Below are 22,271 nucleotides of genomic sequence, written 5' to 3'. Positions count from 1 at the left end.
CTCCCAGTGCTGCAACCAGGGGCACATTTTGATTGTTTATATGAATCACATAATGGCTGCCATGGCGCTGTAAGGTAACCTAAACAGAGAGCTCTGCATATTTTGTACATATTTTAGATGATTGAGTGTCATTGAAGGACTGATGGCAAGTCTGCTTGTTTAGTTTGGCTAGCTAAGAAGCCTGCTGGATTTAAAATATGCATTTCACTCAAGCACCGACTTCTTGGTCAATGAGACCTGACTGAATTGTGGAAATGGCAAAGAGCTCATGATGAGGATGACTACTGCTCTGGACTGATGTGTGCTGATGAGCTTCTTTGCGCAATACCAGCTGCAAAGGCATCACACAAGTGGGTGCTACACGTTAGTTGTGGAGGAGAACTAAGTCCAGGCTACAGAGAGGTTGAGCTTAGAACAACATCAGGGCCAGCAAGCCATCCCCATCATCATCTGGCATCGATTATCTGGCATCACGATCATCAAATCACCTCCACTAACCCCAATACGTTGCCAGAAAAAGGCCACTCTAAAATGTCCAGTTTTGTCACACAATGCCAAAGATTTCTCAAGTTTATAGGGAGCGTGCAATTGGTATGCTGACTGCAGGAATGTCCACCAGAGCTGATGCCTAAAACGTTGTTTTAGAGAATTTGGCAGTACGTCCAATCTGCCTCACAACCGCAGACCGCATGTAACCACGCCAGCCCAGGACCTCCACATCCGGCATCTTTACCTGCGGGATCATCTGAGACCAGCCACCCAGACAGCTGATGAAACTGTGGGTTTGTACAAACTGTCAGAAATCATCTCTGCGAAGCTCATCTGCATGCTAGTCAGCCTCATCAGGGTCTTGACCTGACTGCAGCTTGGTGTCACAACCGACTTCAGTGGGTAAATTCTCACCTTCGATGGCCACTGGCACACTGGAGACGTATCTTCTTCACGGATGAATCCCAGTTTCAACTGTCCCAGGCAGATAGCAGATGGCGTTGTGTGAGTGAGCGGTTTGCTGGTGTCAACGTTGTGAACAGAGAGCCCCATGGTGGCGGTGGGGTTATGGTATGAGCAGGAATAAGCTACGGACAATGAACACAATTACATTTTATCAATGGCAATTTTAATGCACATAGATAACGTGACGAGATCCTGAGGCCCATTGTCGTGCCTTTCATCTGTCGCCATCAGCTCTTGTTTCAGCATGATAATGCACGGCCCCATGTCGCAAGGATCTGCACAGAATTCCTGGAAGCTGAAAATGTCCATGGCTGCCACAGGGTGGCGACAGTGAAGATCTCTGAACCACTGGTGTCCAAAAAGGAGAAGGGTAGGCTGTTGAACAGGTCAAGGCCCAGGGGTGGCACTATGGACACATGAAACTAAACAGCTGGCGAAGCTTTCTCCCCGTATTTAAGAGGTAGCTGGAGGGATCCCACAATGTCAATTTTGGAGTTGGCATAACCACATAGGGCAGTTGAGGGTGTGCCCAAAGGTTGGTGGGAGAAAAACTGTCGATATGTCTCTAAGTTAAACAAAGACACATTAGCTCCTGTGTTGAGGAGGAGTTGCAGTCTGTCCTCATCAATCATCAGAGTGGATGTTTTAAATGCCACTCGTCCAGAGCTGACATTGTGAATGATTGTGGTTGGTTATTGGGGAACATACCATTGTTGTCTGTCATCTTGGGTTGACCTGCAGACTTTAACGGCGACCAACTGCGTTGTTGTCACAGAAGAAGTTGACAGAGTTTTGAAATCAGTGGAATGGCTGGCTTGCTTGCTAATGTTACTTGTATTATCTGTGTAGTAATATTATTCGTATCTCAGAAATCTATTTGCATTGCTAGTAATAGCATAATGTTAGCTAGCTAGCTAATATTGAACCTATTTGGTTGGCTTTAGCTACCTGCAGAATCATGCATGGTAGTAATGTTATGAGTTGGGATTATGGTTAATTGTTTAACTAACTATTTACATACGTAAACAAAAGACTCCACTATGGATTTAACCATTCCACTGTACCGTTTACACCTTCTGTACCCTGTACATGTGACAAATAAACGTAGCTTTTATTTGATATAGTGTGTGTTTACCAGCGATGGTAATATGAAAAACAACATGACTTGCACCAAAGTCAAATTAGGATATAAAGTTAGGCCAACAAGACAGTGTCCAAGTTAAAAAATTATCAGAATGCCTTGCTTTTATTACGTCCCACTCACAACCGTAAGTTATTTTATGTAATTAGCTTGACATTAACTTGTAAGGAATGATCTTGTTGTGAGTTTATTTTCCTGTAATAATAAATAAAAATTTGCTAAAGTTAAGATGTTGTCAGCTATGAAATTGTCATTATTTTAACTGGCTAGCCAGCTAACTGAACATTAGCTAACAATCTAGAAATGAACCAAAACACTGTTTAGAAAGTTGCTTTTAATTGCCAGGTTTGATAAATTGACATATATTACATACATTTTTAAAAGGATGGGTTTATTGGTGTCCGAAAAAAATTGCAATGGGAGATGACATTGTAACACCAGTTATGCTATTTTGGACCACCAGGCTTCTTATGTCATGCAGCCTGTAGTTTTTGTGTTTATAGTTTTTATAACGATAACGACAAGCTTGATGTCGGACGACAATAGAATGTTCACAATGTTACTGCGACAACTGTCTACAGACATGTTGATAGATGTAGTATAAACCAGCCTCACTCTGTTTAGCACATGGCATCACATGTGAATTCTTAAAGAGATGGGAGGGGCTAAGGCTTAAGAGGGTGTGAACGATTCTTAATGGGTGTAGACAAAGAAGAGCTCTGTAGTAGGTGTACCAAAAAATTCAAGGGTCATTTTCTCAAAAGTGAGGTTACAAGTTCATCAACTTTCAAAGCAGAATTACTTTCCCATTGTTCCTCAAATGCAGTGTATGATATACCAATTTCGAGCTCTGAGTCTCGCCTCTTTATCCAATGTAAAAAACACAATTTCAAATGTTGGTACATAAGACTGAATTGAGCCGGTCAGTCACATGTTTAAAGGAATAGCATGCTAGTAGATATCCATAGACTTCCAGTCATTGCACTAATGCTAGATAGCATTTGGTCGCAAAACTACCTCTAACGTCCTTCATACTGGACACAGAGACATAAAAATGGTATCTACGAGTTAATCTGCCAAAATCCCAAAGTATCCCTTTAATATGGCTATCATCTCCCATTGTAATTGTTTTCGGACAGATGTGTGTGAAGGTATAGTATTATAATGGCTGCTTGAAGAGACCGTTTAACTGTCGTTCAATTGGTGTAATAAAATACATTTTGGGGTATGGGGAATGCCAATGTGGTGTGAAAAATTCCCTGCTATTATTTTTGTATGGAATGCGGGAATGTGGAGCTTATTTGCAATAGCATGAATGTCTTAATGACGCCATTTTGTCACACACACAGGTGTAATGTCAAACACATGCATACGCAGGCAGCACACACACACACACACACACACACACACACACACACACACACACACACACACACACACACACACCTCAGCTGTGCTCTCACACCACGGAGAGTGCAGATGGATGCATAAGTAACACATGTGGTGTCAGTGTGGCCAGTTGGCTGTCGTGGTGAGCTGACACCAAGCCCTTGATATCACGCCACGTTTTCGTATAAATCTATTTCATGCCACAAACCCCCCCAACAATGCCCCCGTTTTTCATCCCTCTTTAAAAAGTTTTTCCACATGGCAGCACAATGCTTTGATCCCCTGATTAGGCACCTGCTATGGATATCCATGCTATGGAGATCTAACTCTTTTCACCTGACCACTCCTGTAATTATACAATTGACTATGAGAGAATTATGGCGCAGATAACAGTTTTCTGTCTCCAAAATGTGCCTAATTATTCATATGCCCCAATTATTCATTTGTTGTTTTAATTGCGACAATGACACCCAAAATGACATTTTTACCCAATATAACAGCACTACCAGAATCCCGTCATATCCTCTTTGAACTGCCTCAGAACATTAAATTGTGTCAGTCCAGTATAAAATGTTTTTGTTACTGTGGTTTTCCATTACGAATAGTAGCTTTTGGAGGCATAGGATATTTAGATGTTGACATACCTGTCCAGGTCTGGCACTCTCACAAAGGTAGGTCTCGTACTCGATGGCGAAGACGGGTGCGTTGTCATTGATGTCCGTCACTGTGATCAGAATTATGCACTTTCCCACTTGTAATGGGTGCACTGAAAAAATAAACAAGAGAGAAACAAGTGGTGAATGATAAGCACAACAAAATACACTGTTCTTTGAAGCATGTATCTGGTAGTTGATCGTGTAAAGCAGACGAAGAGGATGCAGGGAAGCTAAATATTTGAAGCAACACCCAGCATGTCCTGCCCTACAACATCAGTTTCCATTGTTGGGTTTGACATTTTGAACATTGAGATATTAAATAAATGATAGAGAAGAAGCATAGAATCAAAGGAGAAAGTTAAGGGTCCTCTGTAGAAAGACAGAAGGCTTTGGAATGTGTTTGATGGAGGAGAGGAGAGCGACATATTGATACAGGAAAGACAGATGGACATCTGTGTATTAGATGAAAGAGGAGTTGAGTTCAGGTGGTGAGGACAGAGTCTCTTAAGAGAGTAATACATGTTTGGTATCCTGTTACCCTCTTTATTAGCTTCCTGTAGAGCCATAAATTGTAAGGATTGGAGAGAAGGAGGAGTGTTTTAAGTGGGATATAAATATCTGGATGGGACAAATGTTGGGTTGTCTGATTACAGCTGTACAGAACCTTTGGGAAGAATTAAACTTGGTTAAGCTTCTCTCCTGTCCTTGGGTTATTTACTCTGAAAAGTAAGAACCTAACACCATTGACTGACAAATTCACCACACACCTGTATCTGTAAGTGTCTTAAGTTAACTTTATAGAGCTTCAGGATCGATTTCAGAGATATAATAGAGTAATAATTTGGCAACAGTATCCAGGTAAATAAAACCAAAGCATGGGTTGCTGTATTACCTTGTAAATTGACTGGGTAAGGGCACCAATAAGTAATTTTCTAATTTGGGTGAACTATCCCTTTAAGAAAACATTCATTTTAAAGCCATCAGAAAACCGTCTGTGAAGTTTCCTCATAAAGAGTCAGAGATCGACGACAACTCAGTGGTTTTCATGGCCAGACAACGTACTGTATGTTTGCTTTTTAATTAACAAGCTCATTTTGTCTTGTTCACGTCATCTTCATCTGAATCTTTACCTTAATATAAATCACAAAACAGGGAGAAAAGACAGGCCAAGGTTACTCGGCATGCTAAATTCTCCACTGTAGAATCGTTTGAAGGCAGGCATATATATAGAGGTATTTTAAATCAGACTCATTAGAATAGTTGATCGTACTTTTTTTATATCTCATTTGCAACTTCCTACAAACTTTGTGTATAGTATAATGACCTATGGACCCATTCTGTATGAGATGCATGATAATGTACAGTGGGGCAAAAAAGTATTTAGTCAGCCACCAATTGTGCAAGTTCTCCCACTTAAAAAGATGAGAGAGGCCTGTCATTTTCATCATAGGTACACTTCAACTATGACAGACAAAATGAGAAAAAAAATCCAGAAAATCACATTGTAGGATTTTTTATGAATTTATTTGCAAATTATGGTGGAAAATAAGTATTTGGTCAGTGTATCTCAATACTTTGTTATATACCCTTTGTTGGCAATGACAGAGGTCAAATGTTTTCTTCACAAGGTTTTCACACACTGTTGCTGGTATTTTGGCCCATTCCTCCATGCAGATCTCCTCTAGAGCAAAGGGAGTCGAAAAGCGAACACAGAAGGCTATTGTGTAAAACATCTGTCTCCGGATTACATCTTCAAACTAAGGGCAACCATGGCATCCGTGACAGAGAGGGAGAAGCTACATTTTCAGATATGACACATTTCTAATTTTGTCAAAGTTGTTTTCATTTCAAGTTAAAGCGTACTGTTAGCTAGCTGGCTCACCTTACATGTATGATCTGTGTAGTAATATGATTCGGATCACAGAGCCAGTTGCATTGCTAGTTCTAGCTTTATGTTAACTAGCTAGCTAGAATTGAACCTGGTTGGTTAGCTACCTGTAGATTCATGCAGGGTAGTAACGTTATGATTTAGGATTATTATTCATTGTTTAGCTAGCTAGCTAAATGTCTAAACAAAAGACTCGCTATCTATGCAAGGAACTATACTTAACTATAACATTAACAATTTAACTATAACATTGGGGTCCCACAAAGGTCAATATTAGGCCCCCTTCTGTTTACCATCTATATAAATTATCTCCCACTTGCTTGCCAACAAGTTAACATGCAGATGTATGCAGACGATACTGTTCTGTATGTACACAAAAAAATGGCCCCCTTCTGTTTACCATCTATATAAATGATCTCCCACTTGCTTGCCCACAAGTTAACATGCAGTATGCAGACGATGCAGTTCTGTATGTACAAACAATTGAACCACTCTCCTTGAAGTTCTTGATGATCTGATAAATGGTTGCTTTAGGCGCAATCTTACTGACAGCAATATCCTTGCCTGTGAATCCCTTTTTGTGCAAACCATTGATGATGGCATGTGTTTCCTTGCAGGTAACCATGATTGACAGAGGGATGATTCCAAGCACCACCCTCCTTTTGAAGCTTCCATTCTGTTATTCAACTCAATCAGCATGACAGAGTGATCTCCAGCCTTGTCCTCGTAAACACTCACACCTGTGTTAACGAGAGAATCACTGACATGATGTCAGCTGGTCCTTTTGTGGCAGGGCTGAAATGCAGTGGAAATGTTTTTTGGGGGATTCAGTTGAGGGACTTCATCTGATCACTCTTCATAACATTCTGGAGTATATCCAAATTGCCATCATACAAACTGAGGCAGCAGACTTTGTGAAAAATAATATTTGTGTCATTCTCAAAACCTTTGAACATGACAGTATTATATGTAGTTGTAAAAAATATATACAATACCATTCAAAAGTTTGGACACACCCATATTCATTCAAGTGTTTGTCTTTATTGTTACTAGTTTCTACATTGTTGAATAATAGTGAACACATCACAACTATGAAATAACACATCATGTAGTAACCAATTTTTTAAAAAATAATTCAAAATATGTTATATTTTCAACCCTTTGCCCTAATACAGCTTTGCACACTCTTGAAATTCTCTCTACCAGCTTCACGAGGTAGTCACCTAGAATGCATTTCAATTAACAGGAGTGCCTTGTTAAAAGTTCATTTGTGGAATTTAATGCTAAACACTTAACGCATTTGTGTTGTGACAAGGTAGGGGCGATATACAGAAGATAGCCCTATTTGATAAAAAAAAGCTTAAATAAGCAAAGAGTAACGGCAGTCCATCATGACTTTAAGACATGAAGGTCAGTCAGTGCACAACATTTCAAGAACTTTGAAAGTTTCTCCAAGTGTAATCGCAAAAACCATCAAGCGCTATGATGAGGACCACTACAGGAAAGTAAGACCTCTGCTGCAAAGGTTAAGTTCATTAGAGTTACCAGCCTCACAAATTGCAGCCCAAATTAATGCTTCAAATAGTTCAAGTAACAGACACATCCCAACATCAACTGTTCAGAGGAGACTGTCTGAATCAGGCCTTCATGGTTGATTTGCTGCAAAGAAACCACTACTAGAGGACACCAATAATAATAAGAGAGTTGTTTGGGCTAAGAAACACAAGCAATGCACATTAGACCAGTGGAAATCTGTCCTTTGGTCTGATGAGTCCAAATTTGAGATTTTTGGTTCCAACCGCCGTGTCTTCGTGAGACGCAGATTCGGGGAACGGATGATCTCCGCATGTGTGGTTCCCACTGAGGGGCATGGGGGAGGAGGTGTGATGGTGTGGGGATGCTTTGCTGGTGACACTGTGGGTGATTTATTTAGAATTCAAGGCACACTTAACCAGCATGGCTTCCAAAGCATTCTGCAGTGATACGCCATCCCATCTGGCTTGCGCTTAGTGGGACTGTCATTTGTTTTTCATCAGGACAATGACCGAACACACCTCCATGCTGTGTAAGGGCTATTTGACCAATAAGGAGAGTGATGGAGTGCTGCATCAGATGGTTTGGGATGAGTTGGACCGCAGAGTGAAGGATAAGCAGCCGACAAGTGCTCAGCATATGTGGGATCTCCTTCAAGACTGTTGGAAAAGCATTTCAGGTGAAGCTGGTTGAGAGAATGCCAAGAGTAGGCAAAGGGTAGCTACTTCAAAGGATCTTAAATATATTTTGATTTGTTTAACTGTTTTTTGGTTCCTACATGATTCCATATGTGTTATTCTATAATTTTGATGTCTTCACTATTATTCTACAATGTAGAAAATAGTAAAAAATAAAGAAAACCCTTGAATGACCAGGTGTGTCCAAACTTTTGACTGGTAGTGTATTTACATTTTTAAAAATTGTGCATGTGTTAATTCTTTCCACAATTGGCAAATAATATCCAGAATAATGTAGGCTCTTCCTACGAAGGATTTTTACCTATAACAAGGACTGGAAGTACAAAATAAAAAATTTTGGCAAGCAATTAAAATTAATTTTACACTGCACCTTGTGATTCCATTCTAGCATCATTACCCCATAGCAACAGATGTGTGATGCATACACACACACACCCCACCCCTCCAACACAAATACCTCTACCCCTCTCTCCCCTTCCACCGATAGACCGACTATCAACACCCTACGCACTCATTCATACATACACACACAACCACAATCTCAGATGTTTAACAGTTGTTCAATCCCCAAGCCCAACTCAAGAGAATACTTGATGTGTGAATGTGTATATAGTTGTAACTGTTTGAGAAGGCATGCCAAATTGAGCAGGAATGGAAAGAATTGATTAACCGATGTCTAGTCGTAGCTGATGGAGCTCGGGTACCCCCTTCCCCCCAACACGCACACACGCGCTGTTCCCCTGTTGTGACCCTTCTTCCCAAGCATCTCTGTTCAGTCAGACCATTTGATTATTCTGTGCCGCCAGTGCCACAATAATTGACCCCCTCTCTGATTGTCCAAGTGTGGCCCCCTCCCCATGGATTACTGCAGCCAATTCTACCAGCACTGCCACTACCTGGGTGGGGGTTCTCCACCGGTATTCCCACTGGCTAGGTATGAGGTCGTCAAGGTTGTCATTAGTAGCTTTTAGAAAATGTTTGTATATTGTGCTCTCCCTTTGTTGGACCAACCCTGCCAGGCAGGCTCAGACTCAGACTGTTTGTGTGTCTGCTTGTGTGTTTGTGAGTCTGCTTGGCCATTACAACTGCCCTCTTTCAGTTTGTCCTCTGTGATAAAAAAGCATTTGCCACAAAATCATTCCAAGAAAGAAACAGGAGTACACTTCTGAGAATCCGTAGGCGAGTGAGTAAATTCCCTCTGCAATCCGTTCTTCTTGCTAAAGTGCAATCATTGGAAAATAAAATGTATGACCTACGATTAAGATTATCATACCAATGGGACATCCAAAACTGTAACATCTTATGTTTCACTGAGACGTGGCTGAACGACGATACGGACTATATAGAGCTAAAGGGATGTTCCATGCACCGGCAGAACAGAAGTCGAGGGGTGGGGGTGTGTCGATTTGTCAACAACAGCTGGTGCGCAATGTCTAATATTAAAGAAGTCTCAAGGTATTGCTCGCCTGAGGTAGAGTACCTTATGATAAGCTGTAGACCACAGTGGCTACCAAAGGAGTTCTCTTCTATATTATTTGTAGCCCTCTATTTACCACCACAGAACGAAGCTGGCACGAAGACTGCTCTCAACTAATGTTACGCCCTGACCTTAAGAGAGAATGTTTATTTCTCTATTTGGTTAGGTCAGGGTGTGATTTGGGTGGGCTTCTAGTTTTCTATTTCTTTGTTAGCCGGGTATGGTTCCCAATCAGAGGCCGCTGTCTATTGTTTTCTCTGATTGGGAATCATACTTAGGCAGCCTGTTTTCCACCTGAGTTTGTGGGATGTTGTTTTTGTTCAGTTACTGTGTAGCCTGCAGAATGTTACGTTAGTTTATCTTTTGTTGTTTTTTGGTGTTGATCTAAAATAAAGAAAGATGTACACTTTCCACGCTATGCTTTGGTCTCATTCGGACATAACAGAATATCCCACCACCAAGTGACCAAGCAGCGTGCCCAGGAGTGGAGGACATCATGGACCTGGGAGGAGGTAATGGTAGGGGACAAGACCCTGCCATGGAAGCAGCGAGAGAGGAACGGCGATGAGATCAGGAATCTTTGACATGAAGCAAGCACGAGAGGCAGCCCCCCAATTTTATTTGGGTGGGGGCACACGGAGTGGTTGGTGTAGCTGAGGGTTGAACCAGAGCCAGTCAGGGAGTCGAGTGAGGAGCTCGAAGCAAGATTCCGGAGAGAGGTCCTGGCGTTGAGAGCGCTGCAGAGCGAGCGAGCTGAGGAGCATGACACCAGTCCATTGTCATGTGCACCGGTTTCACGCATCTGGCCTCGGGTGTGTCGCCGTTCAGGCACCATGTTATGCGGTTTCACGCACCATGTCTCCAGTGCGCCTTCACAGCCCAGTGCGTCCTGTGCCAGCGCCCCGCACTTGCCGGTCTAAAGTGAGCATCCAGCCAGGACGGGTTGTGCCAGCTCTACGCTCCAGACCTCCAGTGCGCCTCCACAGTCCAGTACATCCTGTGCCTCCTCCCCGCACTCATCCTGAGGTGCGTGTCATCAGCCCAGTGCCACCTGTACCGGTCCCTGCATCAGGCCTCCAGTGCGCCTCCACAGTCCAGAGCTTCCGGCGACAGTACCCAGTCCAGAGGTTCTGGCGACAGTTCCCAGTCCAGACTTCTGGCTAAAGTTCCCAGTCCAGAGCATCCGGCGACAGTTCCCAGTCCAGAGCATCCGGCGACAGTTCCCAGTCCGGAACCTCCTGAGGCGGTCCACAGTCGGGAACCTCCTGAGGCGGTCCACAGTCGGGAACCTCCTGAGGCGGTCCACAGTCCGGAACCTCCTGAGGCGGTCCACAGTCCGGAACCTCCTGAGGTGGTCCACAGTCCGGAACCTCCGGAACCACCATGGGTCCCCAAATCCTCAAAATGTCATACAGCTGCACCATCGAGAGCATCCTGACCGGTTGCATCACCCCCTGGTATGGCAACTGCTCGGCATCTGACCGAAGGCGCTACAGAGGGTAGTGCATACGGCCCAGTACATCACTGGGGCCAAGCTTCCTTCCATCCAGGACCTATACAATAGGCAGTGTCAGAGAAAAGCCCATAAAATTGTCAGAGACTCCAGTCACCTAAGACTGTTTTCTCTGCTACTGCACGGCAAGCGGCATAGCCTCGTTATAGTTATTGTGTTACTTTTTATTATTACTTTTTTTTTTTTTTTTTTTTTTTTTTTTTTTTAACTCTTCTTGGGTTAGTCTATACGGTAGTCTATACTTGTTGTATTCGGCGCGTGTGACAAATAAAGTTTGATTTGAATTTAATCTAGCCAGAGAGTTTCACTGCAAGGTTGCTAACGCTGTGGGTTCAAATCCGTTCTCGATCAACAAATGTCTGGCTCCCATACAAGGTCGGTCAGTTCAGTCTTACAATGGCAGGGATGTAAAATAATTGTGTTCAGTATGTAAGAAATGGGAGAAAACTGTCAGAAACAGAGTGAAATGAGGTGGTACTATTTGAACTTGTCTGCTTTCATTTTATGTTGCAAAATGTTTTGCTAGCAAGAGTAGGCTTTTTAAGGCTTTCATTTTTGGCAAACTCAATAGAAAAGTATCCTGAAGGGATAATCAGGTGAAGAGAGAGTGGGAGTTGTCATGTTATCAAACTTTGGGTTTTCATGCACATACAATTATGCATAGCTTACCACCTTGTTAATACTGTTATGTGTTGTGTTTCTCGTTGCTTTTCAAGTCTGTGCTATCACTCTCTTAGGAACCAGAAGGAGAAAGTTTAAATGGGAGGAGTCGTCAACTCCAGCAGACACGTTATTATCAGTGTTCTATGAGAACTGGAAATAAGTGTGTGCATGGTGTGCCTGTAGAACAGAGGCCATAAGTCTCTAAGTTTTTAAACCTCACTGTGAATATTAATTATGTTGTATTTTTTGTTAATGTTTTATTGTCATTGTTCGTCCATTTCTAAGTCATTTCCAAGTTTATGTAATGTCGAACAGTATGATATCAAATGTTCAAAGAGGATGGACTGATGGGTTCAGATTTCTAAACTTTGAATATTATTAATCATTAGCTATGCTAGAGACATGAGGGGTTCCCTAGTCTAGGGTCTACACCATAAGTTAATGGGTATCTGTAGGAGGAATGTATATGATCAGTGCCATTAAGTTTGTAATGTACTGAGTGTAGGGGAAACAATCACGTGGCAGCACTGATAAGGGGAGAGAGCCGTGGATTAGTGATGAAGGGGGTCGAAGTCAGGTCAGGTCACATTAAGGGAGAAGGAACAGTTTATTTCCCGTATCACTTAATTTCCTGCCTGTATCACTTAATTTCCAACCTAGCAACAAAGATGCAATGTTTAGCGAGAAGGAGGTGACTCCACCCCAAATTGGGGTATATATACCACCACTGGTAGAGCCATGTCTTTGTTTGTTTAGCTGTTCGATCCTTTGGGATGAATAAACTTGGTTTAAGCTTTTACAATATTCACCGAGTTCTTACTCTGATATTTAGAATCTAACAAGTAGATACAAAATGGGAGAAAACATTCCGAAACAGAGTGAAACAATAGGTACTTTTTAATTGCAAAAGGTTTTGCTGTGGTGTGAACATGTCCTAATGAACACGACTCTAAACGCCTTGCTTTAATTGAGCAAATAACACAAAATTAGATGTATCAGTTGCCATCTATATAATTTTGTGGATGACACATTGGCTGTGTTCCAGGCCGCCTAAATCTCATAACCTCTCAAAGTGTTTAACATGACAGTAAAAGCATCAATATGATTGTAATTAACACGAGGTTGAGACAGAGAGCTGGTTTCAAGAGCAGGGCGCAGCAGGTGTTTATTGCAAAGGACCACAGGAGGAGGCAGGTCGCTGGGTCCAGGGGCATGCAGAAGGTCATACACAGGGGTCCAAAAGGGCAACGGTACAGGCAGGGAAAAGGCTAGTGACGCAGTCCAGGAGATCAGGTAATAGGTAGATAACAGGAAATCCGATAGGCTAAAGTACAGGCAGGGAATAGGCAAAAGGCATCATTAGTGAGGCATGCAAAAACTATCGTACACGGGAGGAGTAACACACGGGAAACCCAGAGCTCTGAAAGCCGTGTGTCACAAAACAAACAATACCTCACAGTGACTGGGTGCAAAGAACTGAACTAAATATTGTGTGATAATGACATTCAGGTGTGTGAACAGGTGATTGGGATTTGGGGAGTGAGCTGCGTTCAGGGGATCTACGTGTTAGAGGGTGTGAGTTGGAAGCAGATTTTACAATGATTTTGAAATCTGATGCCCAAATCATTAATTTTTTTTGTACCTTTATTTAACTAGGCAAGTCAGTTAAGAACAAATTCTTATTTTCAACGACAGCCTAGGAACAGTGGGTTAACTGCCTGTTCAGGGGCAGAACAACAGATTTATATTTTGTCAGCTCGGGGATTTGTGTTATTCATGTTTTCATATCATTTGCATGAACTTGCAACCTTTCAACTGCTAGTCCAACGCTCTAACCACTAGGCTACCCTGCCACCCCGGCTACTCTGCTGCCCGTCCTGTATGATTAATATGTGCAGTTTGACTGCCTTGCAGTCGGTCTGGAATGCGGCCAATATCATAATGAGTTTTCCTGTAAGCATACAGGACATGTGTTTGTAGTGAAAAATTCCAGTGCAAATATCCAATGTTTATCTCCCTCATGCAAATGATATCAAAACATCTCCATGAATAACACATTTGCGAAATGAACACCTTTCACTACTGTAGTGTTAGCTACATGTCTCCACTGTGCTGATTGCAGCTCGACTCGGAAATAGATTATGTGCATCTGTCAGTGACTCATGCACATCTGGTGTTAATTTACAGAGGTGAAGCGGGAGAGAGTGCAAGAGAGGGAGAGAGAGAGAGCACTTAATTACTGTAAATCACACACACACACCATACATACACACACTTCTCAGTAAGGCAGCCAGCCACAGGAATCTTGCCTCACTCTCCAGGTACAGTAACCCAGTTGGTGTATGATGCTGCCCAAAGGGAATAAATAAAGAGAGGTGATATTTTAGCTGAGCTCTACCAACTCTGACAATGGCAATAAAGTATGTTGTCATAGAGATACAACTCCCCACTCTATTCAATGTCTTGAGGGCATAGACTGGAACGAGGTATAGAGAGACAAAAACTGAGTGTTAGCCTTTGGATCAAACTTCTGTTCTTGCAAATTGGCCTGCTTTGGTACAACTTATCTCTAACTTCCTAATAAAGTTTGGACTTAGTGAGACAAACAACTCATCAAATATCCAAATCATGAGGATATCCAAAGTAATAATTGCTAACTCTGGCTAACATCTTCAGGGATCAGCCATGTCTCCCACCCAGAGAAACATAGGAGAAGACACCTCAATCTTCCCTGCCAAGACACATTTAAGGGACCTGCGATGCCTCTGACCATGATCTATTGACTTTAAAGTCTCTATTTCAACAAACCTAACGCAATGAATAATATTAGCGCTGGCATTACACTCTTGGAAAAAAGGCGCTATCTACGACCTTAAAGGATACTTTAGCTGTCCCCATAGGAGAATCCTTTGAAGAAGCATTTTTGGATACAGAGGGTTCTACATGGAACCCAAAAGGGTTCTACCTGGAACCAAAAAGGGTTATCCTATGGGTACAGCCGAAGAACCCTTTTGGAACCCTTTCTTCTAAGAGTGTAGGGGTATGTTTTCGGGGATTGTCAAAAATATTTTTGCTATTTTCACAACTGGAATTATGGGCATAGAAGCAGGAGGTGGCGCGAAAGAGCTCGGTTTTTATGAATAAACAAGTTGTGGGAGTGTCTAGGCTCGGCCCCTCAGTGCCCAATCAGAATGTGCTCCATGGCTAAATATATGGCTGCTTCACATCGTGTATTTACAGTCTTTTATGTATTGCATTGTCATCAACTCCAATTAGAATGTTGAATACGTTATTGCCTAGTTTGTTAAATAGCCTGCCCCATATTTACGAAATATGTTGAATATATTTGCAGTCCACATTGTTCTAATTGCATTGTTTTAACATGGAAATACATTGTTAAACATAGGCTACAGCATTCACACTGATTTAGGGGCTAGGACCTACTTTAAATTGCAATCTGGACATGGACATGCCAAACAGTCAATAAACAAGATTCAATTCACTAGGCTATTGATAAGGCCTACAATTACAGTGTATAATTCTAACCAAATTCATATAAAAATGCAACAACTTGTTTTAAATAGGCTATGTCTAAATGCAGTTACAGGCCCAATAAATGATCCCTGTGAGCGTATAATACAGACAGATAGGAAGGAAATCACTCAGGGATTTCACAATGGTGACTTTAAAACAGTTAGAGTTGAATTGCTGTTATATAGGGGAAACCTGAGTAGCATTGTTGTCACGAACCCCGCTTCCTGAGTCTGTGTTTGCCTGTGTTTCTGTCCTGGAGTGTGTTTCCGGTGTCCTGGAACGCACCCTGTCTGGTTGCCGGGCAGATTAGCTTGTTGGGAGATCATGTTCACCCGCACCTGTATCCCATCAGTAATCTGCACACCTGTCCTGATCATCACCTCTCCCCTTCAAAAGCTCTGACCTGACATCCATTCCCTGCCGGATCGTTAGCCATGAACAGTATGTTGTGCCATAGTATCAGCCTCAAGTTGGATAGAATTTGTTTTGTTGTTTTGTACGTCTTGCTTGCCTTCAACTTACCTCCGTTTGTTCTGTCTTCAGTTACTCACCCGGATCATTTACCCCATTCCCGCCTGGTCATCGGAGGATTCCGCTTCCCCATTGGATCCACCTATTTACTCCCATCAACTCACCACCGCTGCCCGCTACGCCACCTGGATGTATCTACCCACTCACATTCACTTGTAAATAAATACTCACCTTCTTCCTACTCTCCTTGTCCTGGTCTGCTTCTGGGTTCGATTTTGAAGAAACGTGACAATTGTAGTTACTCCACAATATGGAGAGTGGTACTCAGTAACCTATTGTATTGGTTGGTCACCAAACATAACAAAAAGTTCAAGACAGTTGGAAAAGCATTCCAGGTGAAGCTAGTTGAGAGAATGCCAAGAGTGTGCAAAGCTGTCATCAAGACTCTCAAATATAAAACCTATTTTGATTTGTTTAACACTTATTTGGTTACTACATGATTCCCTATGTGTTATTTTATAGTTTTGATGTCTTCACTATTATTTTACAATGTAGAAAAAAGTATGAATAAAGAAAAACCCTTGAATGAGTTCTAAAACTTTTGACCGGTAGTGAACATGACCAGCATTGCACATCCCCCACCAAAATGAGTTGACCCCCAAAAGTTGCTGTTCAGCACGTAGGCTTGTTTTGGTGGAAGACACATTCGAACAAGCAAGGGATGGCCTTATTCTGCTGGACAGACACTTGCAGTAGCAACATTGGATATGGGTATTGATTGTTGGTGTTACTGCTGTAGCTACAATGTGTAGTTATTGCTATAAATGTTAGTTACAAAGTACTTTCAGGTTTCATAGAATGCCATTGTAGCTGGTGTAACTAGAAGCTTAGCCTAAAGAAAGGGAAGGAACGGTAACATAAGCCACATCATAATGTGAATAAAACGTTCAGATTGAAATATATTATATAACACTATGCATCTGACATGAAGAATATGGAATCCTGTCAGCTCTGTTTATGACATTTCCTTCGGTCAAGTAATCTTGAGTCAAAGATGAGTGTCTTGTTTGTCTATTTAGCACAAGTTGAGGAATCTTCTATCAACTACATTCCATGTCCACTTTCATAAGTGATATAAACAACAAAGTAAATCACTAATGAACATGTTAATTTTTGCCTGTTGAATACCACTTTGATGCATCTTTTATATTGTGTAGACCTGTGCTGGATTTATGGATTTTTTTTGTTGCTTTTTGAATAATTCCTTTTTTAGATTTTACTTCAGGAATGATGTTGAACCCCTGCTCGGATGAAACCTCTTTCCTGGATGAAACAATTGATCTCCCTCCTGGCTGGCTGAGCTAGTGCTGTATAGCCTATATTTTTCAGCCAATGCAAACACACAACTATTTAGGATATCTAGTTTATTCAAATGGTATACTGACTAGAAAATCCTGAACATGCTGCAAAGCAATTGTGGTCCCACAGGGACCCTGTTTATTGTGTATGTAGACTACCTAGTGCTTTTTTTCATATTTTTCTATCTAGACATAACTACAAGACATTTACACAACTGTATTTATTTCTCCTTTCAGGAAAGATGACCTCTGTGATGCGACCTATCTCCTGGATGACAAAAAAGAGAAGTACTACTATTCACATCTGCTGTGTCCCTGACACATCAACAGGGCTGGAGTGGAACGAGTCGAGCACTTCATGTTCCTCAGTGTCCAAATCACTAAGGAGTTATGGTAGTCCACACACAGGAAGAATGAAGAAGGAGTGACAGTGCCTCTTCCCCTTCAGGAGGTTGAAAAGGTTTAGCGTTGAGGGCCCTGAAACCATCAAAAGGTTATACAGCAACCATTGACAGCTTCTTGACCGGATGTAACACGGCTTGGTATGACATGGCGCTAAAGAGGGTGGTGCAGACAGCCCAGTACATCACTGGGTCCGAACTCCCTGCCATCCAGGACCTCTATATCAGGCGGTGTGAAAGGAAGGCCCAGGAAATCTCCAGCCACCCAAGCCATAGACTCCAGCCACCCAAGCCATAGACTGTTCTCTCTGCATCTTCATGTCAAGTAGTACCGGTGCATCAAAACTGTCAAGCAGGCTCCTGAACAGCTTCTATCCCCAAGTCATAAGACTGCTAAATAGCTGACAAAATGGCTATATGGACTAATTGAGTTCATAGTCTGCATAGTCATTTGCACACTCACTGACCCTCCAACACACACACAAACATACTTCATATTTTGCTCACACACACATAATATGCACATACATTTATACTGACTCTACACACACACACACCCACTCACATACAATCATCATATATGCTGCTGCTACTCTGTTTATTATACATAATCCTGATGCCTTACCCCTATACATACTGTATCTATCTCTATCACTCCAGTATCCTGGCACATAGTAAATATGGTAAGGGAACTGACTGACCCTGTATACAGTATGCTTACTTACTTTCTCTTGATTCTCTTGATATTTCTACCTTAAGTTATTTTTAGTATTGTTATTGTTATTGATTACTGCACTGTTGTGTTTAGAGCTTGCAACAAAGGCATATCACTGTACTTGTGACGCAAAATTAAAACTGAACTTGAAACTGGAAACCTGGTGTTAGGGCTGGAATATCCCAATGCGCCAGTTTTAACATGACAAAATTGCAAACTTATATGCGTTTGACACTTGCGCCTCCATAGCGCCAGCTGAAAATAGAGCCCTATGTAAAGTGGCATCCGAAGACTGTGTTCCCAAAGGCTACTTTGTTATTGGAGCAAACTTACGATCTCTTTACTCAACATAATTCAAATCAATATGCATATTTGTCTATGGCTGTGTCCGAAATCTGTCTTTCCTACTTACTAAAACTGCATACTGTGTACTTATCAAACTTCCTACTATTTAGTATTCACTGTTTGGTAAAAATTAAAGCAGTAAGAAACAAATATTAACATACTAATCATACATACTGAGAAAGCGTCATCTAATGTGTAATGGTGATTTGTTCATTTTTGTACAGGACATCCCCTATTCTGATTATTAGCTGTTGTCAAATACACGTGGGTGTGAAAAGACGATTCTCTTCCTCAATAGCAGTGGTGTAGTGGAGGGTATATGCCGTATACCCACTTATTTTTCTGTGGGCATGTAACGGCTGTTGGAAGGAGTGGAGGACCAACGTGCGGCGTGGTACGTGTTCATCTTTATTATTTTGAACTGAACACTGACTAACAAAAATAACAAAGAGAATGAACGAAAACCGAAACAGTTCTGTCGGGTGCAGAAAGACACAAAACAAAAAACATAGAACCCACAACATAGAATGCCCACCCCAACTCACGCCCTGATCAAACCAAAATAGAGACATAAAAGGATCCCTAAGGTCAGGGCGTGACAGTAGCCCCCCCCCCCTCCAAAGACGCAGACTCCGTCCCGCAAAACCTAAACCTATAGGAGAGGGTCTGGGTGGGCATCTATCCGCGGTGGCGGCTCTGGTGCGGGACATGGGCCCCGCTCCACCTTAGGCTTGGCCCACTTAGGTGGCGCCTCTGGAGCGGGGACCCTCGCCGCTTACCCCGGACTGGGGACCCTCACAGCGGGCCCCGGACAGTCGGGAGACTCTGGCAGCTCCGGACAGGCGGGAGACTCTGGCAGCTCCGGACAGGCGGGACACTCTGGCAGCTCCGGACAGGCGGGAGACTCTGGCAGCAGGCTGGGGAGACATACAGGCGGCCTCCTCCTTGGCCGAGGCACCGGACACACTGAGCCGTGGAGGCGCACTGGCGGTCTCGAGCGCAGAGCTGGCCCCACCTGTTCTGGCTGGATGCCAGCTTCACGTGGGTGTAAAAAGACGATTCTCTTCCTCAATAGCAGTGGTGTAGTGGAGGGTATATGCAGGTATATGCCTCTCGGGCTTCCTTGCCAGCCGTGTTCGTGTTGCCAACTCCATTCTCCGGTATCCCTCCTCGCACTGTTCCAGAGAATCCCAGGCGGGCTCAGGCACTCTCCCTGGGTCGACCGACCACCTTTCTACCTCCTCCCAGGTTGTCTCATAGTCCAAATAGCACTGCTCACATGTCCAGGAGTCCCTTTCACCACGCTGCTTGGTCCTTTGGTGGTGGGTAGTTCTGTAATGGCTGTTGGAAGGAATGGAGAACCAAGGTGCAGCGTGGTAGGTGTTCATCTTTATTATTTGAACTGAACACTGATTAACAAAAATAACAAAGAGAATGAACGAAAACCGAAACCGTCCTGTCTGGTGCAGAAAGACACAAAACAGAAAACATAGAACCCACAACATAGAATGCCCACCCCAACTCACGCCCTGACCAAACCAAAATAGAGACATAAAAGGATCTCTAAGGTCAGGGCGTGACAGGGTATTGTGTATACTCACTTCTTAATCCCCACTAATAATTATCAAAGTAATGTACTGGAGGTGTATGCCTATCATTTAGGGCTGATGGAACAGATCAGAATGTTTATCTTAAATAGTTGATAAACTATTATTTATTCACATTTTAGGCACATCAATGTACACATGACAGTAAGTCTACACAGGAATGTTCCATTTCAAAATTCTATTCTATGATGCGCACCGCAGATGCAAGCGGTTTCATGGACAGAAATGCTAATATACATTAGAAAGAGGAGAGATTTAAAGATGCAACAACTTTCAAGGGTCGCAAATATGATTAGGAAAATGCCTTTGGCTTCTAGACAATGAAAAAAAGTTGAAAAGAAAACAATAGAACAGGAGAATGCATATGAGTTAGTCTTAATAAAAATAATTGCCTCCACATTTCAAAATTGTAGACCTCCACGAGTCTGGTTCATCCTTGGGAGCAATTTCCAAATGCTTGATGGTACCACGTTCTGTACAAACAATAGTACGCAAGTATAAACACCATGGGACCACTCAGCCATCAAACCGCTCAGGAAGGAGACGCGTTCTGTCTCCTAGAGATGAACGTACTACCATCAAATCAATCCCAGAACAACAGCAAAGGACCTTGTGAAGATGCTGGAGGAAACAGGTAAAAAAGTATCTATATCCACAGTAAAACGAGTCCTATATTGACATAACCTGAAAGGCCGCTCACCAAGGAAGAAGCCACTGCTCCAAAACCTCCATAAAAAAGCCAGACGACGGTTTGCAACTGCACATGGAGACAAAGTTCGTACTTTTTGGAGAAATGTCCTCTGGTCTGATGAAACAAAAATAGAACTGTTTGGCCGTAATGACCATCGTTATGTTTGGAGGAAAAAAGGGGATGCTTGCAAGCCGAAGAACACCATCCCAACTGTGAAGCACGTGGGTGACAGCATCATGTTGCGGGGGTGCTTTGCTGCAGGAGGGACTGGTGCACTTCACAAAATGGATGGCATCACGAGGATAGAAAATTATGAGGATATATTGAAGCAACATCTCAAGACATCAGTTAAAGCTTGGTCACAAATGGGTCTTCCAAATGGACAATGACCCCAAGCATACTTACAAAGTTGTGGCAAAATGGCTTAAGGACAACAAAGTCAAGGTATTGGAGTGGCCATCACAAAGCCCTGACCTCCATCCCATAGAAAATTTGTGGGCAGAACTGAAAAGCGAGTGCGAGCAAGGAGAACTACAAACCTGTCTCAGTTACAACAGCTCTGTCAGGAGGAATGGGCCAAAATTCACCAACTTATTGTGGAAGGCTAGTGGAAGGCTACCCAAAACGTTTGACCCAGGTCAAACAATTTAAAGGTAATGCTACCAAATACTAATTGAGTGTATGTAAACTTCTGACCCACTGGGAATGTGATGAAATAAATAAAAGCTGAAATAAATAATTCTCTCTACTATTATTCTGACATTTCACATTCTTAAAATAAAGTGGTGATCCTAACTGACCTAAGTAGGGAATTTTTACTAGGATTAAATGTCAGGAATTGTGAAAAACTGAGTTTATATGTATTTGGCTAAGGTGTATGTAAACTTCCGACTTCGACTGTATGTCTCACTGGTCATCCCCAAAGCCACCACCCCCTTTGGCCACCTTTCCTTCCAGCTCTCTGCTGCCAATGACTGGAACGAATTGCAAAAATCGCTGAAGTTGGAGACTTATATATCCCTCTAACTTTAAGCATCAGCTATCTGAGCAGCTTACCGAGCGCTGCAGCTGTACACAGCCCATCTGTAAATAGCACATCGAATCTACCTACCTCATCCCCATATTGTTTTTTAAAACTTTTTTGCTCTTTTGCGCACAAGTATTTCTACTTGCACATCATCTGCACATCTATCACTCCAGTGTTAATTTCTTCGCTACTATGGCCTATTTATTGCCT

The 22,271-nt window shown here is 42.4% G+C and overlaps 1 protein-coding gene across 1 annotated transcript in view; it reads right to left on the bottom strand.

Annotated features, from left to right (window-relative positions):
- The window catches only part of cdh7a (cadherin 7a), a 155,308-nt gene that overhangs the window by 65,690 nt on the left and 67,347 nt on the right, over positions 1–22,271 (bottom strand). Inside the window, exon 9 of the mRNA XM_031810424.1 lies at positions 4,129–4,250. Coding sequence (XP_031666284.1) covers positions 4,129–4,250 — 122 coding nt within the window. The remainder of the gene's footprint in view (positions 1–4,128; positions 4,251–22,271) is intronic.

Source organism: Oncorhynchus kisutch, linkage group LG30 (genome assembly GCF_002021735.2).
Source record: "Oncorhynchus kisutch isolate 150728-3 linkage group LG30, Okis_V2, whole genome shotgun sequence".
NCBI classification, from domain to species: Eukaryota; Metazoa; Chordata; class Actinopteri; order Salmoniformes; family Salmonidae; genus Oncorhynchus; species Oncorhynchus kisutch.
This window is presented reverse-complemented; position numbering and strand designations above follow the sequence as displayed.